Source organism: Lissotriton helveticus, chromosome 4_1 (genome assembly GCF_964261635.1).
Source record: "Lissotriton helveticus chromosome 4_1, aLisHel1.1, whole genome shotgun sequence".
NCBI classification, from domain to species: domain Eukaryota; kingdom Metazoa; phylum Chordata; class Amphibia; order Caudata; family Salamandridae; genus Lissotriton; species Lissotriton helveticus.
Window position 1 is genome coordinate 820,418,037 of NC_136063.1, and position 17,267 is coordinate 820,435,303.

General features: G+C 50.0%; 1 protein-coding gene across 1 annotated transcript in view; it reads left to right on the top strand.

Annotated features, from left to right (window-relative positions):
• SMCHD1 (structural maintenance of chromosomes flexible hinge domain containing 1) overlaps positions 1-17,267 on the top strand; it is a 2,317,253-nt gene that overhangs the window by 1,554,631 nt on the left and 745,355 nt on the right. The window contains exon 36 of the mRNA XM_078687460.1: positions 12,350-12,481. Coding sequence (XP_078543586.1) covers positions 12,350-12,481 — 132 coding nt within the window. The remainder of the gene's footprint in view (positions 1-12,349; positions 12,482-17,267) is intronic.

A 17,267-nucleotide genomic window follows, 5' to 3' on the forward strand; every position in this document is an offset into this window, starting at 1 on the left:
AGACCTCACGGCCGCGACGGGGAGCGTCCGGCCCAAGGCCTTGGACGCCCGCGTTAACACTACACTGTAGGCAGCCCCCTCCTCCGTAGCCACGGTGGGAGGGGAGACAAATTCAGTGTCTGGTAAGTGTCAATTCCACTGGCCTCCCCAAGCTCCTATGTCCAGTCCTGCTGAGACTGGCACTCCTGTGCCAGAGGGTCCACGGACCCCTCCCAATATCCCTCGTCACCCATCACCTGAAATTCAGGTTCAACGGATGGGGCCGGTTAGTGGAAGTAAAAGTCTCCATACGATGCCCGTAGGGGGCGACACCCTAGGGGCCCGCACCGCTGAGGTCGACCGGCGACGATCCGGATCCAGTGAGGGCCGGCGGTGCCGGGGCCGAAGCACCCGACGGCGTCGGAGCCAAAGCACCCGACCCGCTAGACCCTCCAGCCGGGACCGCTGGGCCCGAAGGCGCCACGGAGCCCGGTGGAGGAGGGAGAGACCTCATGGCCATGAGGTACCGCTCGATCTCCTCTGGCATCGCATCGTGCCCAGGGACCGGAAGGTATGGGGCAGGTTGCGACGCCCGCGACTCCGTCGGAGCCGCGTGGGTGGTGTCACCCAAACCCCCGGCCGCGTCGCGCGAGCGTTGGGGTGGGTTGGAAGAACGATGACGTCTTTCCGACCTCTCATGCCTCTTACCTGAGGACCTGGATCCTGAAGACCGATGCCGACTTTCGGAGCTACGAGGGCTCCGACCCCGCTACAGGTCCCTCGACCTCCTGTGGGACCGGGACCTCGAATGGTGCGGGGCCGACTGCCGGAGCTCAAGCCGCTTGCCGGACTGCTCCCGCCTAGCCTTAGACGTCAGAGCCCGGCAGTCGGAGCAGGTTCGGTCGTCATGGTCGAGGCCTAGACACTGAAGACACCGGCGATGGAGGTCGTTAACCGACATCATTCGGCCACACTTGGAGCAGGGTTTGAACCCGGGCATCCCTACCGGCACCGTAGGAATCGTAACAACTCGAGAAAAAAAGATCAAAAGATCAAAAAAGTTTATTCAAAAAGTGACTAAGGGGTAGAGCTTCTCCGAATCTGCGCTAGCTGGCGAGGAAAAAAGAACTGACGTCAGCACGCGAGGGCGGCGTCTAAGTACTCCGGCGACGTCATTCCGGCGCTAACGACGCCGATGACAGACGCGGAGCCGCGGATGACGCCTACCGACGCGCAGGGGTATTGCTACGCAAAAGTTTCCGGATCCAGTCTGGCGCCTGGGAATATTCTAAGGTAAGGAATCTATCACTAACGTGTCTCTTTCAGATAGGGAAGATCGGCTTCTGTTCAGACCAGCAAGGTCTGGGGAGCTTCCCCTTTACAGGAAAGCAGGAGCAAGCCCAGAGCAACCAGGCAAGCGGTGTTGTTTCAAAAGAATGTCTTCAGGAGGGCCACTAGCCAACGGGCTAGCAACCGTGAAGACGCGTTGAGGAGAAATGCAGGCGCAGGCCCCACGCGGCACTCGTGGAGTGTGGAGGGCTGAGCTTCGGTGCACTTACTGCTCCGGGTTGGGGCTTCTCAATCCCCAATGCACAACTTCGAGGATGCCTCAGAAGCTGCACAGCTAGCAAAAAGCAGGTACTGCAGGATGTCCGGTCCCACGACTCTCGTGTCCGCCACGGGTCTCAGCTTTGCTGTGGATGTGGGTCGGAGTCAGAGAAGTCTGGAAGTCCAGAGGCTGTGTCGCTAAGTCTTCGAGATCCGGCTGGAGCATTGACGAAGCAAACCGGCAAGTTACTGATGGTGCCTGTTTGCACAGGGTGGTCACTCCTTGACCACAAGGGAGATTCTTCAGTCTTCTAGTTGCAGGAGAATGTCAAAGGTCCAGAGTTTCGTTTCAGTGTTTCAGTTCAGGATAATCTAAAGTCTCTAGGCTCAGCTCCTATCTTTATTCCAAATTAAGGGGCTGGATTACCTGCTAGGTCCCTCCTGTGGGTGGAACCTGGGAAGGGGGTGGTTACACCCCTTTCCCTTTGTCCAGTTTCACGCCAGAGCTGGGGCTGGAGTGCCCCAGCAACTGCTTTGAACCGGGCTATGCGTGGACCACCTTGTGTGCCCCAGGCAGTGTTTCATTTCTTTCAACCCATCCTGCCCCAATACACTAAAGTCTGTCTGGGGAGGGGCTAGCACCTCCCAAGACAGGAAACCTATTGTCCAGGCCTCCCCTGCCGGAGTTTCGTCCAGCAGCAGGAGGTCAGACTCGTGTCTGTGGCAGCAGCATCCATTTTGTGATGCTGAGGCTCTGTTTAACTTTCACAGGGTAAAGTAGAACTGACATGTCTTCTCCCTCTGGAAGGGGGTTAGTAATCCAAAGCGTATGACACCTTACACAACATGTTTTGATAAAGCCGACCCAGGGTAGCAATAACCGCGAGGATTAAAATGCACTCAAGAGTATATGGTATGGCTATATCATATAACAGCTATAAGGACATGGTTCCAAAAGCTGCAGACAGGCTCAGCTCATGCTAGAGCACCATGTCACATAAAACCAAGCACTCTGCCTTCAGGATTGTTAAGGCCTGCCATAGGAGTGACTTATAGGTGTATATGTGTCTATATATATGGGTAGATATAGGAATACTATATCTAAGCAAGGGGTGATTACATGACCTTGCCCAAGCTGAGTGATCAGCCTGTGGTATCAGTTTCGATGGCTAGCCAGGGGTGGCATAATACATGCTGCAGCCCCTGGTAGGCCTTGGATGCACCGATGCCCTGGGTACCTAAGGTACACTATACAGGGGCTCGCAAAGGTGACCCAATACCCAATTGGATATGTACCTAAAGTACATGTTATGAATTTGGAGAGAGAACAGCTGAGCTGTGGGCCTGATTAGCAGGCCCACAGCCACACTAGAGTCGAAAAACCAGTGAATCAGGGCAAAAAGTGGGGGTGACCATAGGAAGCAGACCCTACTCTCCTACAGAGGCTTGGATGACAAAGGCTGAATGAAGCTCGCTGACTTCAGTGAGGTTTTGGCTTTTATATCAACAGACTGTAATTGTAAGTCCAGGACTTCTGCTGCACGTCTTATATGTACATTGAATGAGGCTGTCTCTACTGTTGAAGGGCTGGGGAAAACCAAGAATCCAATCCACTGGCTTCTCGAAGATCTAAATAAAAAATTGTCATTATCATATGGCTGTGGAAATTCATCCCCATCATCATCAAAAGCTGGCTTACTCAGGGTCCAATCCTAAAAGTTGTTGGAGCACTGAAGGATGGTTCCTAGGCAAAGGTACCGTTTTATCAGAGTCAGAATGAGTTGGGGCCGGGCACATCAGAACTGTTCCAAAGTTTGACAGGACAACAGGATCAGCGTCCTCCTACGGTGCTGATGGGGGATAAACCAGCATGGATGGTAGTGCCTGATGTGGAGTTTGCTTTAGAGTTGGAGAGGACACAGAAGCAGGTTCAGTAGGCACCGAAGGCCCTGAAGGTGGACCTGACTAGTGGTCTACGCTGGTCCGTGGCACCGAAGGTCACACCAGAGGGAGCGGGCAAGGTGCCAAGGATGCAATATATATAGCCTCCTTAAATACCTCAATCTGTTAAAGCGTCACTGACGATCCTGAAAAAAATCGAGATGCATCTGGACCAACTGAGGCATAAGGTTCAGGGACTAAGACAGAGGGGGAACTTGACATCCACACAACTACTCAGAAGGAGCGTAACAAGGCTGGAACTGGGGCAACTTGGACTTCTTGTGTTTCTTTTTGGAGTTTAAATTATCTGAAGATGGCACCGTTAAGATGACCAGTCATGGGAGAGGCTCTAAGTGGGAATGGGTCAGTGCTCTCGAATTCGAGCCGGAGAGAGTTTTATGCAACTTCCGGCAGTGTTTAACAATGTATAGCTTGGCTTCGTGATCTAATATCACCAGGCCACAATCTAGAACGACTCAGTGTTGTGGCCCAGACACATTAGAGTCACACCTTGTGGGGATCTGTTACACATGTCCGCTTGCAACAATCCCTACAAGGTTTAAACCTGGCAGTTTTCCGCGGATACATGTTTCCTTGCACACTGGGGAAGACATTTGAGAAAATCTTGTCAACTGATGGGAAAAAGTTAGGAGATAGCTCCAAACTGGTGTAGAAAGGCATGGAATGAAAGGAATGTCAATGTGCTTTAGTGAGCATATATGCAGCTCCTGCCGTCACTTTAAAAGCAGAATGTAGCTGCGATACGCTGCCAGGGGCTATGCTGAAAAATCATCTGGATCCAGTATGGGGCCTGGGGATATTCAAAGGTCACAATTTGTAGTTAGAAGTATCCATCAGAAATAGGAACTGAAGCCAGAATGCAAGGTAGTTGTGAGAAGTTGGCCTGATATATGATGCTCACTAGTTCTAGTGATCACCTTGTATCAGTCCAAACAACCCTTATGGTGATTGGTTGTAAGTCAACCTTATAGACCAGCTATCCTAATGGTAGCATGGACAAAGCAGTCTTAGGCTAAACTCTTTTGGCATGTGAAGCCAGCTGTTTTACCACAATATAACCCCTTGAATACCAGATGAAAGGACACCACACAGGTTGTTATGAAAATAAACAGTATATTTATTAATAACAGCACCTCTGAACACTTTATGAGGTCAGAGGGCTAAGCACATGACAATCTCTTACGAAAAATACTACAAGTTGCACAAAATTACAATGGTGCCCTAGGGGCACGACAAACCATATACTAAGTAAGTGGAATGTGAGAGTCGATAATGGGAATGGAGCTGTCCAGAGGCTGTAGGATCGATGGGACCACGCTACACTAACTTCAACACCTCCTGGTCCACGTGGCTGCAGAGACCAGCTTCACGACATCACCTGATTGCTCCCTGACATCGCCTGGTTCCTTCCTGGTCACTGGCTAGTGACCCAGACTCTGTCCCCTCTGCTTTCAGGTACTCTTCATCTTTGATCCACCCTTGGATCCAACCGGACTCTTCTCTCCTGGTCGCCTGCAGCATCTTTTCTCCAAGGCTCCATAGAACTCTCCACGAAACCCGACACACTTTGACACCTATGCACCCGCTTCCTGTGGGTGAGGTAACGCGAGTACTGTGGTCCTCCTGTAAAGAGTAACTCTCCTAGTATCCTAGTTTCAAGTGATTAGCTTCTAGTCCAGTCGGAAGACTCCAAACTCTTTAACTTTCTAACTTTACGCACCCATTGACTTCTATGTGTGCACGCGTGTCATTTAGACACTGCACCCGCATCCCGTGGGCCTCCTGCTCCCTAACTACTGTTAGTCCTGTGTAGCCACAGCGATTCCAAGGCCCTAGGCCTTACCATTGTTCGTGACGTGGTTCTTATACCACTATTTTAGTATATAGTTTAGCTGGCCACCAGGGCCTATCCATATTTGTGCAACTTATTGTATGTTATATTAAGTTCTTGTTATGCGCTTGTGCTTCTGTTCTCATAAAGAGATCAGGGGATTGATTTGGAAATAAATGTTCGAGGCATGTGGGCTGCTAAATTCATATCTATTGCATAGATCGCCGCCTAGTGTTGGGTCCGGATGATTGCACATTGTTGTCCTGGAAGAGTCTTCGAAGTATCACGAGATAGGTGGCTCCTCCCCTGGACTACAGTGCGCATGGGCATCGGCTCCATCCCCAGATTGTTTTTTTCCGCCATTGGGTTCGGATGTGATTTCGACGTCTCCTTGTCGGAATCGAAAAACAATCTTCTTTAAGGCCAAAAGGCCTTCTCTATTGGCGTCGGTATTGTATGCGATCGGTCCCGAGCATCGTCCGACTCTTCGTGTCGGAATTCTGCGGAGTACTTTACTCTTCGCTCAAGCATCGGCGCGCGGCGCGCCTCGAGGCCCAGCGAGCGGCTCCGGCACCCGATGACATCTTCTTCGACCCCGCAGAGGAAGGCAGAAGCCATCATCTTGAAATCTCACCGCCGTCGACGGAGGTCGAGCCCGATCCAGACGAATACATCGAAGAACAGGGCCAAAACCTTCAATACATCGAGGAGGTAGGGGACGACGAAGAAGTCTATGGGGCCGCGGAAGATAGCTCAGAGGAAGAGCTATGCCCCGAACATTACATGCCTCAGGCTCAGGTCACGGGATCGCCACTCGGCCTTACCCACGACCCTGCACCGCTATCCCCAGCCCTGCCTTCTGGCCCGGCCACGGATACACCGGTGGAGCCGCCATTGCGCGTATCGAAAACGAAACCGCAACCGTTACAGGCGACATCGTCAAACATGGCCGACGTCCCACCGAAAACGAAACCGAAACCATCGGTCTCGGCAACACCTAAAATGGCCGACATCCCGGCGAAATCGAAACCGAAACCTACGGCTTCGACTACATCTAAAATGGCCGATGTCCCAGCCAAATTGACAAAGCCTGCTCCATCTTCGGCTCCGTCGCCCTCAGGCCCTCCGAAGAAGCAGGCTGTTGAGTCACCAGCGCCACAAACGGTGGCCAAGGACACGTCCTCCAAGAAGGTAGTCCATCACGTCTCGACGGCGGCAGCGTCGACCACCAAACGCTCGGTCGAAGCAAAGTCCACTAAGGCCCACGACCCAAAGACCGGAGGCACTGCGCATCGGCACAAAGATGCCGGATCTGTATCAACGGCGTCGGCGCCTCAGTCTACCACAGGGCCGCGAACCGTAGGATTCGAGGATTCATCGGTGGCCCCTTCAACCACGCCGAAGTCCTCCGAAGCGGACGACCATGAAGCATCGGCTGCCGAACCCTCGGCTTCATTTACAAAACAGGTCACCGACTCACTCCAACGCATTCGGGAGAAATCTCTGCCGTCGGCGTCTACCGCGCCTTCGGATCCGAGACCGGTGGACACACCTGCAAAGACGTCCTCCAAGCTACTCTACACTCTACCACCGAAGGTGGCGCCGAAGGCGTTTGCACCCAGACCGGTGCCGAAAAACACAGAAATGTCGGAATATTCGACGGCCAGTGGGCATTTGGCTCGACAACCAGCGTCAGAGGACCAATCAGAGCAGTACATCGATGCCCACACAGGGAAATTGACACTTTACAAAAGAAAGATCACTTCCCAGCCATTGGAGTCATATGTTATTCCACTAAAGAAGAAAAAGGCACCACAGGACATACCTGCCTCTGTTGTACCTCTTCAGCCACCTCCGAGGAGGAGTCCATCACCTTCCCCCAACCAATCAGGGGGTGACGATGATGACCAAGATGACCAATACAACTTCCCTGCTGGCAATGACCCTGATGTACAACAGGACCCATATGACGACGCTGGGGACCAGGGAAGTCATCAAGTGATACAGGACCCACAGGGTTTTGGGACACGTACATCACCTACTGAGGATTCGGCAGCATTCAATGCTTTGATAGAGCGAGCAGCTGCAAATCATAATGTAGACATGCATGCTGACCCGGTGGAGGAAGATTTCCTGTTTGACACTTTCTCTGTCTCCGAAAGAACAGTCAAAACACTTCCTATGTTAAAAGGGGTCCTTAAACATGCACCAGAGATCTTTAAAGAACCTACAAGGGCAAGAGTGGTGAACCCACGTATTGAGAAAAAATACAGGCCAGCACCTGGGGACCCTGCCTATATTCGGGGACAGTTGCCTCTAGACTCCTTGGTGGTCGCAAATGCCCGCAAGAGGGCCAACTCCCAAACGACGGGTGAAGCTCCTCCCCCCGACAAGGAGTCGAAAGTGCTTGAGGCATCCGGCAAGAGGGTGGCTGCGCAGGCTGCCAATGTCTGGCGTATAGCAAACACACAGGCACTATTGGCACGTTACAATAGGGCGCATTACGACACCCTAGAACAGCTCCTTCAACACCTACCTGATCAGTTTAAGGAAGGGGCCGAGATGCTCATACAAGAGGGAAAACTCATCTCAAACGCTGCAATAAAGTGTGCGCTTGATGTGGCTGATACAGCGGCTAGGGGTATTAACACCAGTGTCATGCTGAGAAGACAGGCTTGGCTTCGCATATCTGGATTTAAGCCCGATATTCAGACAACAATACTCAATCAGCCTGTCAATCCTGACAGACTGTTTGGGCCAGATGTTGACACCACCCTAGAAAAAATTAAAAAGGACAATGAGACTGCTAAATCGATGGGGGCACTTCAGTCTCAACAATTCAGGGGAAACACTTTTCGTCGCTCAGGAGCGCGTGGTGTTACCAGAGGACAATTGGGTCAACAAACACAATTCACAAAAGGTGGTGCACAATCCTCGTACCCCAAGCAAGGTAGAGGGGGTTACCGAGGTAACAGTGCCAAAGGCAGGGGCAGGGGGAACAACAACTCCCGTTCCTCTGCCGCAAACAAACAGTGACTCCCTGTCACTGCCCCCCGACCATCCAACACCTGTCGGGGGGAGGCTCCAGCAGTTCCTGCCGGTCTGGACGTCCATCACCACAGACAGGTGGGTGAGAAAACTAATCCAGTACGGTTATTGTTTGGAGTTAACATCCACTCCTCCCAACATTCCCCCAAGACAACGTCCTATGTCGGCAGAGCACTTGCACTTATTGCAGCAGGAAGTGCTAGTAATGCTGCAAAAAGGAGCAATCGAACTCGTGCCAGTGGAGGAGGAAGGAACAGGGGTCTATTCTCTGTACTTCCTCATCCCAAAGAAGGACGGATCCCTCAGACCCATTCTGGATCTACGCCCTCTCAACATGTATATACTGTCAGAACACTTTCACATGCTGACACTGCAACAGATCCTTCCCCTTCTAAACCAAGGGGACTTCCTGGCAACATTAGACCTCAAGGATGCTTACTTCCACATCCCACTCCACCCGTCCCACAGAAAATACCTCAGGTTCACCATTCTCAACAAGCACTATCAGTTCAAAGTCCTACCCTTCGGGGTGACTACTGCCCCCAGAGTGTTTACAAAGTGTCTGGCGACAGTGGCGGCGCACCTCAGGAGACAAAACATACATGTCTACCCGTACCTCGACGACTGGCTCGTTCAAGCAAAGTCGGAAAAACAGTGCGCCTCACACATGTCCCACACTATTCAACTCCTTCACAGCCTGGGGTTCTCCCTAAACTACCCAAAGTCGCACCTTCAACCAGCCCATGTGCGGCAGTATCTGGGCGCGACAATAAACACCCTGACTGCTATGGCTCAGCCAAACACAGTCAGAATCAACAGCATTCAGACGCTGATCCAAAGGTTCAGACCGCAACACTCCCTGCCAGCGAGAGTGTTCATGCAGTTGATAGGCATGATGGCCTCCTGCATCTTCATAGTCCCGCACGCAAGGTTGCACATGCGTCCCCTCCAAGAATGCTTGGCAAATCAATGGACACAGGCTCAGGGACAACTGACAGACCTAGTGTTGGTGACCGGTCGGGCATACAACTCTCTGCATTGGTGGAATCCACACAACCTTTGCAAGGGACGACCGTTCCAAGAGCCTGTGCCACAGATTGTCCTAACAACGGACGCATCTCTCCAAGGGTGGGGAACGCATGTGCTCCACTACACTGTGCAGGGACTGTGGTCAACCCAGCAACAACGATTGCACATCAACTACCTGGAATTGATGGCAATCTTCATGGCGCTCAAGTCCTTCAAAGTACATCTGTGCAACAAGGTCGTGTTGATCCGGACGGACAACATGACAGCCATGTACTACATCCAAAAGCAGGGCGGTACTCACTCACCACAACTGTCTCATCTGGCTCAGAGCATGTGGAAGTGGGCCATTCAGAGGAACATCTTCCTCATGGCAGAACACCTCCCGGGCAAGGACAATCAGATGGCGGATCTGCTCAGCAGATACAGCCATCAAATGCACGAGTGGGAGATACATCCATCAGTACTCCACCCGTACTTCCAGCAGTGGGGTCATCCAGAGATAGACCTGTTTGCCACAAGGGAAAACGCAAAATGCCAAAGCTTTGCCGCCAGGTTCCCTCACCCGGAATCGCAAGGGAATGCGATATGGATGAACTGGTCAGGCAAATTTGCGTACGCTTTTCCCCCAGCGCCTCTCATTCCGCTGGTGGCAAGAAAGCTAAAGCAACACTCGATGACTCTCATCCTGGTTGCTCCAACATGGGCACGCCAACCATGGTACACCACGTTTCTAGAACTTTCCGTGGTACCGCATCAAAGGCTGCATCTCACATCCAGGCTCTTGACGCAGAACCATGGCGACATTCAGCATCCAGATCCGCAACAGCTCAATCTGGCGATCTGGCTCCTGAGGTCTTAGAATTTGGCTACCTCAACCTGCCTCCTGAATGCATGGACATCATCCAAGAGGCAAGAAAGCCCACAACCAGAGCTTGCTATGCAGCGAAATGGAAGCGGTTTGTCATTTACTGTACTGACAACAATATCAACCCGCTAGATGCATCCATTCCTAACATCATCTGCTATTGGTTACATCTTTACAAATGCAATCTAGCGTACGCTTCCATTCGGATACATTTATCCGCCATAGCGGCTTATCTCCAGAATAGGCAGCACCTCTCTGTTTTCAGGGTGCCTGCCATTAAAGCCTTCCTGGAGGGACTAAAGCGAGTCATTCCTCCAAGAACACCACCAGCTCCAGTGTGGAACCTCAATGTAGTCCTCACTAGGCTGATGGGCCCACCTTTCGAGTCACTGCACTCCTGCGAAATTCAATTTCTAACGTGGAAAGTGGCTTTTCTCATTGCTATCACATCGCTCAGACGTGTTAGCGAGCTGCAAGCGCTCACAATCCAAGAGCCATTCATCCAAATACATTCTAACAGGGTAGTGCTCCGCACTAACCCCAAATTCCTTCCAAAAGTGGTGTCACAGTTTCATATCAACCAAACTATTGACCTGCCTGCATTCTTCCAAAACCCACAAACGGTAGCAGAAAGAATGCTTCATACATTAGACGTTAGGAGGGCGCTAATGTACTACATTGACAGAACTCAACACTTTAGAAAGACACAACAACTTTTTGTTGCCTTCTCACCACAGCACAAAGGCAACCCCATTTCCAAAGCAGGAATAGCCAGATGGATTGTTAAGTGCATTCAAATCTGTTATCAAAAAGCTAAACGCACTTTAACAATACCCCCAAGGGCGCACTCCACACGCAAATTGGGGGCCCCCATGGCTTTCCTGGGGAACATTCCCTTGGAAGACATTTGTAGAGCAGCCACTTGGGCTACACCACACACGTTTACCAAACATTACTGTGTAGATGTGCATTCCAAACAGCAAGCAGCTGTAGGACAGGCTGTTCTCAAAACACTTTTTCAAGCTTCTGCAGCTGGCACGGGCAACCGCTCTTAATGGAGGGACTGTTGTGTATTCTATGCAATAGATATGAATTTAGCAGCCCACATGCCTCGAACTGAATATGCTACTTACCAGTATGCATCTGTTCTTGGCATGTAGGGCTGCTAACATTCATATCGCCCGCCCTCCTCCCCGGTGCCCGTAGCGGCTGCAGACACTCTCTTGCATTCATCATTAGCATGGACATCATTTACACTATTTCACTCCATCTCTGCCACAATGGCTAAAAACAATCTGGGGATGGAGCCGATGCCCATGCGCACTGTAGTCCAGGGGAGGAGCCACCTATCTCGTGATACTTCGAAGACTCTTCCAGGACAACAATGTGCAATCATCCGGACCCAACACTAGGCGGCGATCTATGCAATAGATATGAATCTTAGCAGCCCTACATGCCAAGAACAGATGCATACTGGTAAGTAGCATATTCAATATATATATATATTTTGAATATATAACCTGTGTGGTGTCCTTTCATTTGGTATTAAAGGGATTGCATATGGTAAAACAGCTGGCTTCACATGCCCTCTTGAGTTTAGCCTAAGACTGCTTTTGTCCATGCTACCACTAGGATAGCTGGTCTATAAGGTTGACTTTACAACCATCACCATAAGGGTTGTTTGGACTGGTACAAGGTGCTCACTAGAATAGTGAACATCATATACCAGGCCTACTTCTCACAGTGATGATGGACACAGAGTCGACAGATACCACCTACTGACGTTCAGAGATACTGCTATGATAACATTCTCTGGATCCGCGTGGGGGTAATTCTAAAGGTAAGAAATCTATAACTAACCTATGTCTCCTACAGATGCATTGTTACCAAAGGTAAGTAACTTGTTCTTTATTTGGCTAAAATGTAATAGATAAGTACATAGTTAAAAATATTATACAAATATGCATATTGAGCTCTTTCAGAATAATTTGAATCCTCCAACTGAAGATGTAGAACATTTCATTAATATATGGGTTGACCTGTAGTGTACTATATAATATATTTACCAGCAATTTACTTTTTTGTAGATTACATTCTTAATTGAACCTAATGAACCAGTCAAGTTGATCCCAGACACAAGACCAGCTACACCAGCCGTTTCAAACGTCAAAGCTGTTGGCAGCCGCACCTTGGTGAAGAGTTTATGCCTCAAGATTGTGGTAACTATAATTTCCTAAGTAGTGTAACATTGCTGTAGTTTGTGAGAGTCAACAAACACACAGAGGTGAAAACAGACACCTCTGCAGGCACATCTTGCAAAATATACAAATGTGTCATACTAGTCTAAAACAAACTTTGCATTCTTAGTAGCCAACCCTGGTCCATGCTCACCTGGGAAAGTCACGAAGGGACACCAGTTTCCATCTGGATTGTTTCGATCCTCTTTTGATCAGCTCAGGTCTAAAATATGCATTGCAGATTCAAAATTCAGCGTCCTATAAAGGAACAAACTAGAAATTATTGGAACACAACAGTTTATTTTCCTTTTCCCATTTTACTGGATTAGTCAGGAAGAAGATAAACATGACCATAGCAGTGCAATATGCTATTAAATAATATGATGATCGTTAAACCTGAAGGAATGGAGTTGAAGACTAAATAATTGCAGAAAAATTAAATGAATGATAAAACAAAGTAAGTAAATAAATCTTGGAACAAGTCAAATGAATTAATGATTGTGTTATATGGACTGGAAACTTTTAATAACAAGCAGAGAGAAAGCCGATATGTCTGCATTAGCTAACAGCCATATGGATTTTTTAAAGCTAGTATTGTCATGGTTTTTGCAAAACTTTATTGTTAATGATGCTGCCGGCCCTCATGAATCCAAAAATAAATAAAGTAAACATTGGTTAGAAGCATAAATATTTTTTTACTCAAAAAGCACACTATGCCATAGTAGTCCCTGGCACTTAAGGGGACTACTTTGTGTGAGGATGTGCTATTTGTGAATGGACAGAATGCTGTGACAGTGAAGTTAGCTAATGTTGAGGTGGGCTGACCATTTGCTGCATGCTTAATTCAGTATTAAGTGGAAGAAAAATGTGAATGACAGATTAATTGATGAAGAGGTTGGTTGAAAACCCCCGACAAGTAGGTATATATTATACTTAACATTTTAGTAAAATCAAAAGGTCTTTGTTGACGCCAGACCTAAAAATGACCACATGACTCTAATATAATGACCAAACAACACAGTTTCAGAGCATAATGTTAAAGAAAAGCTTCCCATATGTTCTCAAACATGAGCATTCTGTTTTTAAACACAAAATATAAATATCCCATTACAGCAGGATTTACAGTATTTGATACAGATTTCTAGCCACAGACTCCTACCTTAGAATTATCACCAAACTTTAAACTGGAACAGATCATTCTTTGTGAGCAATACCCCTACGCGCTGGTAGGTGGCATCGTCCGAGCCGGAAGTGCCATGTGCAGTGCCTATGTAGGAGCCATCCCAGTGCACTGACATCAGTTCTTTTCTTTCCACGCCAGTCAGCACAGATCCAGAGAGAGCTACCCCCAGTCAATTTTTGACTGACCCTTTCCCAACTTTTTGTCAGTCTTTTTAAAGATTTTCTCCTGGTGTGGCAGGATGTCAACTAGGAAGGCCAGCTTCAAGCCCTGGGGCACCTTTCACTGGCAGATGTCGATTACGGACCTGCACCTTTTTTGCCTATGGTGCAGTTAGTGTGACCACGATGCAAAGACTTGCATCAACTGCCACACCATGTACTTCAAGACCTTGAGTCCCACAAACTCCTTGCCACCAGATGCGCAGTGCGGCGATGGTCTCGATCCCGGTCGAGCAGAAGGTTCCAGGATTGATTGTGGAGCCGAAGATCCTAATCACACTCCATGTTATTTTGGGGTAAGTCCCACAGGTGTAAGAAGAGTAAGACGTTAGAGAGGTTTTCGACTTAGTCTCGCTTATCAGTTATTCGATGAAACACGGTAGCGTCATTCAAGGCCTGGCTCAGTGGTTGAACCTGCGGTTGGCTTGGGCTATCTGAAAGAAACAGGTTATTTAGAGTTCGAGGCATGTGGGCTGCTAAATTCATATCTTAGCATTAGATCGCCGCCTAGTGTTGGGTCCGGATGATCGCACATTGTTGTCCTGGAAGAGTCTTCGAAGTATCCTGAGATAGGTGGCTCCTCCCCTGGACTACAGTGCGCATGGGCATCGGCTCCATCCCCAGATTGTTTTTTTCCGCCATTGGGTTCGGATGCGGTCTCGACTTCTCTCTGTCGGAACCGAGTAAAACTCACTTTTTAAGGCCAAAAGGCCTCATTTTTTGTAGCGTCGGTATTGTTTGCGCACGGTCTCGAGTTCTTCCAACTCTTGGAGTCGGATTCAGCTAAGTTTTTCACTCTTCGGACGTCGAGGCCTTCTCATCGCGACACGACCACAACTTTCAAGCATGGAGCGGAGTCCGTTTAAATACTGTCCACTCTGTGGGTCTAAGTACCCACATATAGACCTGCACCCGGTCTGTAACAAATGCCTTTCACCGGACCATGACGACGGCAAGTGCAAGGTTTGCGCTCAATTCCGGTCGAAGAGGACTCTCAAGCTCCGGCGCGCGGTGCGCCTGGAGGCCAGACAAGCGGCCCCGGATCCAGAAAACATCTTCGGCGAGCAAGAAGAAGATGAACAGGGTCATCATCTCCAGATATCCCCACCCGAGACGGAGGTCGAGGCGGATCCGGTGGACGACGACGGAGTCGTGGGTCAAGGCCTTGAATACGTCGACGAGGTAGGGGACGTCGAAGAGATTTATGGGGCCGCGGCAGATAGCTCAGGGGACGAGCTATGCCCCGAAGGTTTCGAACGTCACGATCGGGTCACGGGATCGCCAGTTGGCCTTACCCAAGACCCCGTGCCGCAAGCCACGGCCCCGCCATCAGGCCCGGCCACGGACATACTTGCTGAGCAGGCCGGATCGAAACCGAAACCAAAACCTACGGTGTCGACTACACCTAAAATGGCCGACCCGAAAACGAAACCGAAACTTATGGACTCGAACGTCCCTAAAATGGCGGCCGGCCCACATAAACCTACTGCACCCGCATCGGCTCCATCGACCTCCGGTCCGCTGAAGTCGAAGAAGTCGGTCGATCCCACAGGGACAAAATCGGCGCCAGAGGAGGAATCCTCTAAAAAGGGTGGTCGGCACGGATCAACCGCAGCGACACCGTCGATGCACGCCATGGCCAGCGGCACGGATCCAGTAGTGGACACGGAACCGACACGGGCGCACGGATCGACAGCTGGCACATCTGCGCATCGATCCAAGGCCTCTGAGTCAGCGACAAATGCATCGTCGTCCAAAACTAAGTAAGGCCACCATGACGTCGGATCCGAGGGAAAGGTCAAGACATCCTCGTCAGCGCCAAAAGCCACTGTGAGTGAGGCGTCCCCCATCGCCGCTTCGCTACAGAGAATCAGGGACAAGGCCGCTGCTTCGTCGGCTCCTCAAACGCCGAAGGACGCTCCGGCACAGCCTAAGAGTAAGCTTCTCTTCCTTCTGCCACCGAAAGAGGCTCCGAAGGCCTTTTCCACGAAATCGACGCCAAAGAAGTCGGATTCTTCTACGGCGGGAGCACCTTCAGGTCGAGGACTCGAATCAGAGGATGATTCTGAGCACTTCATCGACGCCAACACAGGCAAATTAACCCTATACAAAAGGAGGATCACTTCAGAGCCTCTGGACTCCTATGTCATCCCACTAAAGAAAAAAAGGGTTCCTCAGGACGCTTCTAACCTCATTGAGCCTATCCAGCCTCCTCCAAGAAGAAGCCCTACTCCCTCACCAGAACAATCTGAGGGTGAGGGATATGATGAAGAGGACCAATACACCTTCCCCATCAATGAACCAGATGCACATCCAGATGCATATGATGACATTGGTGACCAAGGCACCCAGACTGTGGGGCAAGACCCACAACCTTTCAGTGCACGTGCATCCCCAACAGAGGATTCTGCAGGTTTTCATGCACTCATTGAGAGGGCAGCTACTAATCATGACGTAGACATGCATGCTGACCCGGTTGAAGAAGACTTTCTCTTTGACACCTTTTCAGTCTCTGAGAGGACTGTGAAGACACTGCCTATGCTCAAGGGGGTCCTCAAACATGCTGCGGACATCTTTAAAGAACCAACCAGGGCGAGAGTGGTCAATCCACGTATTGAAAAAAAGTACAGACCAGCACCTGCAGACCCTGCATACATTCGGGGACAGTTGCCGCTGGACTCCCTGGTGGTCGCCAATGCCCGCAAAAGGGCCAACTCCCAAACAACGGGTGAAGCTCCTCCCCCGGATAAAGAGTCCAAAGTGCTAGAGGCAGGGGGCAAAAGAGTGGCTGCACAGGCTGCCAACTTTTGGCGTATTTCTAATACACAAGCACTCTTAGCACGTTACGATAGGGCGCATTATGACACCCTAGAGCAGATTGTACAACACCTGCCTCCGCAGTTTCAAGAGGCCACAAAACTGCTTATTGAGGAAGGAAAATTGATCTCCAACGCAGCCATCAAGTGTGCGCTTGACGCCGCAGACACAGCAGCTAGAGCAATCAACACTAGCGTCATGCTCAGACGACAGGCTTGGCTCCGCATATCAGGGTTTAAACCTGATATTCAGACAATCATCCTTAATCAGCCAGTCAATCCTGATCGACTGTTTGGTCCAGATGTTGACACCACCCTCGAAAAGATAAAAAAGGACACAGAAACTGCTAAGTCCATGGGGGCCCTACAGTCACAACAGTTTCGTGGCAACAATTTTCGTCGCTCAGGTGCACGTGGAGTCACCAGAGGACAAATGGGTCAACAATCTCAATTCTCAAAAGGTGGAGCACAATCCTCGTTCACAAAACAGAACAAGGGAGGCTACAGAAATAACAGCAACAGAGGTCGCGGCAGAGGAAACAACAGCTCCC